Here is an 8,158-nt window from a genome sequence, read left to right on the forward strand (position 1 = left end):
ATGTGAAAGGCATTTTATGAGATTCTGAGGATATAAAGATGTGATGGCGAGCAAAGTGGGACTTTTCTCTATTTCATCCTTTGGAATGCTTCTCAGCAATAAGCCAATCAAGTGCCTGGGACTGAGTCTTGCCTTTGTTTCTATCAAAAGTCTTTGAATCAAGAGTCTTTGATGACCCACTTAAGTCACAAGAAAGCCTAAATCACATGAGTTCAAGTCACATGGTTGTGACACCCTCTGACCATGAAAAAGTGTATATATACTCTGAGGTTAGCATTTTGCTTTGGAGGCTCATTCACTGGAAGAGTGATCCTGGGATTTCACCAGATGAGACTCTGGGTAGCCATTAAGGAGGCCCCCCACCAGCTTTGAAAACCCAGATGTTGGTGCTTCTCTCTCTAGTAACTGTATATACTGCTATGGACAGATGGTTAAAAGCCCTGTCTGCTTATTTCTGTTATTTGCTCTGTTTATATAATTTCTGCTTGTAATTTCTGTTTCTGTTTCCTCTGAAGTTCACAGTGCTGACTCTTTCCCCTAAATTAAGTGAATGATATATGTTTGTTTAATTAAAGTGAGATTGTAAACCCCTTAAAGTTGCTTTCCTTAGAAAAGTAGATCAAAGAACCTGTGCTAGCAGCCCTCCTGTGTGCTGGTGTTGTTGGTCTTACACCCCCATAGGAGCTGCTAGTAGCATTGTTGTTACAAAAGACAAATAGAAAAATTTTATTGAATTATCAAATGTAACGCGTTTGTGTATATATCATGTTAGAAATATACCACTAGGCTTGGCGCCAAGAAGAGCTAGTGAGTCAGGGGGTCGGGGGGTGGAGTGGTAGGGCCGCGCTCTCTGCTGCTGTTGTTGCTGCCACCTCGTCTGTTGTTGCTGCCGCCTAGTCCGCCGGCATGATCGGACAGAAGACCCTCCACTCCTTCTTCCCCCCGAGCGCCCCCAGGAAGCGGCGCTCGGGCGCTGAGACGCCAGCGGACCCCGGCACGGAGGCGGTAGTGGAGGAGAGCGAGGATGCCTCGCAGATCAGCCCGGCCAAGAAGAGCCGGCCCAAAGACGAGCCCAGCGCCCCCTCGTCTCCACTGAGCCCCGAGCAGTTGGACCGGATCCAGAAAAACAAGGCAGCGGCCCTGCTTCGGCTCGCCTCCCGCAACGTCCCCGCGGGCTTCGGGGAGAGCTGGAAGCGGCAGCTCAACGCAGAATTCAGCAAACCTTATTTCAACAAGCTAATGGGATTTGTTGCAGAAGAACGAAAACGACATACCATTTACCCACCTCCAGACCAAGTCTTTACCTGGACACAGCTGTGTGAAATTAGAGATGTCAAAGTGGTCATCTTGGGGCAGGACCCATATCACAGACCCAACCAAGCTCACGGACTCTGCTTCAGTATTAAGAGGCCTGTTCCACCCCCTCCCAGCTTGGAAAATATTTACCAAGAGTTGTCCACAGACATTGAGGGCTTTGCCCATCCCGGGCACGGAGATTTGTCTGGATGGGCCAGACAGGGTGTTCTCCTTCTCAATGCTGTGCTCACCGTCCGAGCCCACCAGGCCAACTCCCACAAGGAGAGAGGATGGGAGGAGTTCACTGACGCCGTGGTGTCCTGGCTGAATAAGAACTTGAATGGCCTCGTCTTCATGCTCTGGGGGTCTTATGCTCAGAAGAAAGGCCTCTCCATTGACAGGAAGCGCCACCATGTCCTGCAGACTGCCCACCCCTCTCCCCTCTCTGTCCATAGAGGGTTCTTCGGATGCAGGCATTTCTCCAAGACCAACGAGTTGCTACAGAAGTCTGGCAAGAAACCAATTGATTGGAAAGCACTTTGAAGCAGTTGGAGCCGAGCTGGAGGAAGATTCTGTCCTTCTCGACTAGGAAAAGCTCTTTGTTGGGGGCCCGGGGTGGGGGATTTGTAGAAATCAGAGTCTTAGGAAACAGGTGTCGAGGCACCTTTGTGGTTAACAAAAAAACGACGCACCTTTTTCGTTCTGTGTGACCAAAAAAGTTTGCATTTGATGCCTGGTCAGCTTGGGTCATCGTAGGATGGCTTGTCATTTTATTAAGATGCTTTTAGTTCGTTATGATCAGAAAGGAAAACATTGTTCTGCACCGCCAAAACTTTCTTTTAAGCTCTGGAGGAGTCTACAGAAGGAAAATTGCATCTGGACACTGAATGGAGGAAAGACAGACACAAAATTCCAGAGGTTTTTTTTTTTTTTTCCTAGCTTCCTGGTGGTGAGGGAATGTAGGAGGTAAAGGGGAGGAGCCTCCTGCTCTTACTGAAAGGTTGGCAGGATGATGTTACCTTTGTAAGGCTGAGATCATTCAGAGTTCTGAGGTGGGAGAAGAGATGGAGTTTCCTGGTTTGTTTTTGTTGTCATTCTTTTAACCAAGATTCCAAATTTGAATGTTTGCTACTGAGCATTTCAAAATATCAGCCACAAGTTGGCGAAGAAGAGAAGTTATTTTTTTTTCCTAGTCCCTTTTTCCATTGAGATGACAGAATCCATTGGTGGCTAAGTTTTTGGGCAGCCCTAGAATGCAGACTGATCTTCCTCTGTAAAGTAACGAATATTCTGGGGCCTTAGCATTCTGGGGGCCAAGCCTCACCAGGACGCTTTGCTGTGATCGAATGCAAGTCTTGTCATTTTGGGGTTAGGGGCTAGGAATTTGAGGATCTAGGAGAGAAGAGAGTAATAGATTTTTTTTCTTTTGTGGAAAAAATTCCTTAATCATAAGCTTGTCTCACAGTTGGGACTTTTTCAAAACAATGCTGATTATATGAAACGAGATTTAAATTTTATGGACTATGAGATCACAGTTTTGTATCTTTTATAATATGAAAGTTTTGCTGTACTTTTTTATCACTTATGCAAGCAGACATTTTTTAGTTTTCTATTTTTGTTGGGGTGTGTGTATGTGTGTTTAAATCATCCATTAATGGGATATCTTGTTAAGGCCAGCCCTGGCTTATGCTGCTGTTGGCTGATTTTGGTAATAAAAGCTGATTTAATTCTAAAAAAAAAAAAAAAAGAAATATACCACTAGATTATAAACTGCATGAGGGGAGGGGCCATATCTTTTTGTTGTTGTTGTTCATGTTCTTTTCCTGAGAGTCTGGAATAGTGTTCATCTAGCCCCACTACAGAAAAAATAAATCCAAAACTGTTACCTTCTCAGAGCAATTCTGTTGCATGATCTACTAGTTAAAATATATTATGCAATATTAATACAACTGGACCTAGAATCAGAAGATTTTTGGTTAAATCCTTGCATTTACATTTATTAGCTATGTGACTTTGAGGCTAGTGAGTAAATCTGTGTGAATTTTTAGCTGAAAAAAAGAGAAGGGATATTATTATACTTGCATGACTTACTTCATAAGAAAGACATAGACTCAAATTCCAGCTCTGACACTTACTACCTGTGTCACTGCTAGTGAAGTTATTTGAACTCTATGATCCCTAAGCAATTGTCTACAACTTATCATCTAAGCCATAGTTTTGTTATGATCAGGGCTTATGGAGAGAGTTCTTACACTGGGATCTTTCCACATTGACAAAAATTATAGTTGATAGGCTCATAGATTCCAAACTAGCAATTACCTTAGAAGCCATATCATCTAACATCTTTTTTATTTATTTATTTTATTTAATGTATTTAGTTTTCAGCATTGATTTTCACAAGAGTTTGAATTACAAATTATCTCCCTATTTCTACCCTCCCTCCCGCTCCAAGATGGCATATATTCCAGTTGCCCTGTTCCCCAGTCAGCCCTCCCTTCTGTCACCCCACTGCCCTCCCATCCCCTTTTCCCTTCCTTTCTTGTAGGGCAAGATAAATTTCTATGCCCCATTACCTGTTTATCTTAATTTCTAATTGCATGCAAAAATTTTGTTTTTTGTTTTTGAACATCTGTTTTTAAAACGTTGAGTTCCAAATTCTCTCCCCTCTTCTCTTCCCACCCACCCTCCCTAAGAAGTCAAGCAATTCAGCATAGGTCACATGCGTATCATTATGTATAACCCTTCCACAATACTCATGTTGTGAAACACTAACTATATTTTGCTCCTTCCTAATCTATCCCCCTTTATTGAATTTTCTCCCTTGACCCTGTCCCCTTTTGAAAGTGTTTGGTTTTGATTACCTCCACCCCCATCTGCCCTCCCTTCTATCATCACCCCTTTTTTTATCTTCTTCCTCCTTTTTTCCTGTGGGGTAAGATACCCAATTGAGTATGTATGGTACTCCCTCTTCAGGTCAAATCTGATGAGAGCAAGATTCACTCATTCCCCCTCACCTGCCTTCTCTTCTCTTCCTACAAAGCTGCTTTTTCTTGCCACTTTTATGTGAGATAATTTACCCCATTCTATCTCTCCCTATCTCCGTCTCTCAATATATTCCTCACTCATCCCTTAATTTGATTTTATTTCTTTTAGATATGTTCCCTTCATCTTCAACTCACCCTGTGCCCACTCTCTCTCTCCCCACGTATATATATATATATATATATATATATATATATAAATATATATATATATATATATATATATATACACACATACATACACACTCACATATACATATATACATAAACATATATATATATATATATATGTATATATATACACATATGCATATTCCCTTCAGCTACCCTAATACTGAGGTCTCATGAGTCATACACATCATCTTTCCATGTAGGAATGTAAACAAAACAGTTCAACTTTAGTAAGTCCCTTGCAATTTCTTTTTCTTGATTACCTTTTCATGCTTGTCTTGATTCTTGTGTTTGAAAGTCAAATTTTCTATTCAGCTCTTGTCTTTTCACTGAGAAAGCTTGAAAGTCCTCTATTTTATTGAAAATCCATATTTTACCTTGGAGAATGATACTAAGTTTTGCTGGGTAGGTGATTCTTGGTTTTAATCCTAGCTCCATTGACCTCTGGAATATCGTATTCCAAGCCCTTCGATCTCTTAATGTAGAAGCTGCTAGATCTTGGATTATTCTGATTGTGTTTCCACAATACTCAAATTGTTTCTTTCTGGCTGCTTGCAGTATTTTCTCCTTGATCTGGGAGCTCTGGAATTTGGCGACAATATTCCTAGGAGATTTCTTTTTGGGATCTATTTGAGGAGGCAATCGGTGGATTCTTTCAATTTCTATTTTGTCCTGTGGCTCTAGAATATCAGGGCAGTTCTCATTGACAATTTCTTGAAAGATAATATCTAGGCTCTTTTTTTGATCATGGCTTTCAGGTAGTGCAATAATTTTTAAATTATCTCTCCTGGATCTATTTTCCAGGTTAGTGGTTTTTCCAATGAGACATTTCACATGTCTTCCATTTTATCATTCCTTTGCTTCTGTTTTATATCTTGATTTCTCATAAAGTCACTAGCTTCCACTTGCTCCAATCTAATTTTTAAGGTAGTATTTTCTTCAGTGGTCTTTTGGACCTCCTTTTCCATTTGGCTAAGTCTGCCGTTCAGGACATTCTTCTCCTCATTGGCTTTTTGGAGTTCTTTTGCCATTTGAGTTAGTCTATTTTTTAAGTTGTTGTTTTCTTCAGTTTATTTTTCATTATTTTTTGGGCCTCCTTTAGCAAGTCATTGACTCATTTTTCATGGTTTTCTCACATCCTTCTCATTTCTCTTCCCAATTTTTCCTCTACTTCTCTAACTTGCTTTTCCAAATCCTTTTTGAGCTCTTCCATGGCCTGAGACCAGTTCATGTTTTTCTTGGAGGCTTTTGTTGTAGGCTCTTTGACTTTGTTGACTTCTTCTGGCTGTATGTTTTGGTCTTCTTTGTCATCAAAGAAAGCTTCCTAAGTCTGGGACTGAATCTGGGTGCGTTTTCACTGCCTGTCCATATTCCCAGCCAACTAACTTGACCCTTGAGTTTTTCAGTGGGGTATGACTGCTTGTAGAGTGAAGAGAACTATGTTCCAAGCTTGGGGGGATGCACTAGCTCTGCCACACCAGCACTCCTCCTTCCCCTACAACCCCCAACCCGGACTGGACTTAGATCTTCAGCAGGCTCTTCACTCCTGCTCTGATCTACCACTTAATTCCTCCCACCAGGTGGGCCTGGGCCTGGAAGCAACTGCAGCTCTAGTTCTGTAGCTGCCCCACCTCCACTGCCCCCAGGGCGGTGGCCAAACCAGGAACTCCTTCTACCCCCACAGCTTTTCCCACTAACCCTCTCTGTTTTCTTTGGTGTTTGTGGGTTGAGAAGTCTGGTACCTGCTGCAGCTCACTGATTCAAAGTGCTAGGGCATGCTCCACCTGGCTCCTGGTCTGGTTGGTCCATGCTGCCCATGCTGGGCTCTGCTCCACTTTGCTCCCAGCTCCATGCGGGGCAGACCTCACCCAGAGACCATCCAGGCTGTCCTGGGCTGGAGCCCTGCTTCCCTCTGCTATTTTGTCGGTTCTGCAGTTCTAGAATTGGTTCAGAGCCATTTTTTATAGGTTTTTAGAGGGACTCGGTGGGGAGCTTACACTAGTCCCTGCTTTCCAGCCACCATCTTGGCTCTGCCCCCCCTTTCCTTGGCACCACCCTCCCTCCATCTAACATCTTAGTTTTGCAGTATAGGAACTTAGGTGATTGGAGGAAAAATTACTTTCCTAAAGGTACACAATTAGTAGGTAGGAAAGATAGCATTTACATATTGGATGTTTTATTCCAAATCCAGTATTTCTTTTTTTCCATAGTACCAGAGTCTATATTGTATGCATATTTTCATATTAACATCAAATTGTGGCATATACTTGAGCAACATCAATCTCTTTAGGATGCCATGGAACTAAATATGTGTGCACAAAAGAATAAGTTTATCATGCAAAGCATCTGCATTGTTAAACTATGTATGTGTATATGTATATATTTGTATGCACATATATAGATGCATATCTATGCATATACATATAGATGATTCTGTATATATACATATATATTATATGCATATGTGTGTTTGCATGCAATTACACACATATGCACATACTCATCAATCAACTATAAAGTGGGAGCATTTCTAATAATATCCTATGAGTAGTAAATGTATTTATGTCATCTATTTAACTACTCTGTCAAAGGCTACCACTATAATGAGGCAAATTTTGCAATTAGAGGGCATGATAGTCATTTCAGTACTAGACCAAAAGTCTGGGTTATTCTAACAACACAAAACATCTAATTCTTCCCAGAGAAATAGCTATCAAGAAACAATTTCTTATTTTATTAAGCCTGTGAGATGTCTTAGGACTTGGCTTCTGATGTCAGGAAGACCACAGTCAATTAGAGAATAGTAGGCACAAAAAAAAAAATTAGACTCTTTTTTAAGTTAATGACAGAGATACAAACCAAATGCTATTTGAAGGCCAGAGTTGGAAAAGTTCACTGGCAGTATGGAGTTCAAGAAAAGCTTTCTAGAGGTGGTGTTTTGTGAATTGGATCCTAAGAGAAGGATAGAAATTTACTTAGCATAAATGAGATAAAGGACATTCCAGGCATAATGGATAGTCTAAGCAAAACCACAGGAAAAAAAGGGGAGACCTGGGGAATATCGATGGGACAGAGGTTGGTGTAGTATGTCTAGAGCTCAGATTGCTAAGGAAGTGGTCAAGGTAGGAGGAATAAGAGATAATCTAGGAAGCTGTATTGCACTGTTTTGAGGGGAATAAATATCATAAAGTTGTTGCTTAGTTGTCTGCAGAGTCCAAAAAAAACATACATATAAATGTTTGCACGCATGCATGTATGTATGTATTATATATTCATCCGTCTATCTATCTACTATCTAATGTAGGTTACACTTACACGACCACTTTGAGGTAACAAATTCTTTGAGAGAAAGAGTGGTGTATATTGACCTGCATTTCCCTAGCTCCTGGCAAAGGCCAACCAGCATAGAAAGGCTCAGTGAATGCTTCTGGAGGATTGTAAGCAGCATTTGGCTAAAAAGATATAGGCCTTACCTCCTCACTGGTTTGCCAGGGAACTCTATGTGCATCCAGTGCATAATTATTACTGCTGTTTTCCTGAAAAGGTCAGGCAGGGCCTCTTAAGGTTCTTGTTTCCATTATACACCATCTAAGACTGTCTCTTCCAGCTTTGCTATTTGCTATTATAGATTTCCTATATTTTCAATTATG

The 8,158-nt window shown here is 41.2% G+C and overlaps 1 protein-coding gene across 1 annotated transcript; it reads left to right on the plus strand.

Annotated features, from left to right (window-relative positions):
- Positions 1-906: 906 nt before the first annotated feature.
- On the plus strand, positions 907-2,971 carry LOC118843597 (uracil-DNA glycosylase-like). The gene has a single exon (XM_036751305.1). The coding sequence runs from the start codon at positions 907-909 to the stop codon at positions 1,837-1,839; it is 933 nt and encodes a 310-aa protein (XP_036607200.1). The 3' UTR covers positions 1,840-2,971.
- The last annotated feature ends 5,187 nt before the right edge of the window (positions 2,972-8,158 follow it).

The sequence above is a fragment of the Trichosurus vulpecula genome, chromosome 3 (assembly GCF_011100635.1).
Source record: "Trichosurus vulpecula isolate mTriVul1 chromosome 3, mTriVul1.pri, whole genome shotgun sequence".
NCBI lineage: Eukaryota > Metazoa > Chordata > Mammalia > Diprotodontia > Phalangeridae > Trichosurus > Trichosurus vulpecula.

Coding starts and splice junctions, on each gene's coding strand:
- LOC118843597 (XM_036751305.1), top strand. CDS start 907: ATGATCGGACAGAAGACCCTCCACTCCTTCTTCCCCCCGAGCGCCCCC.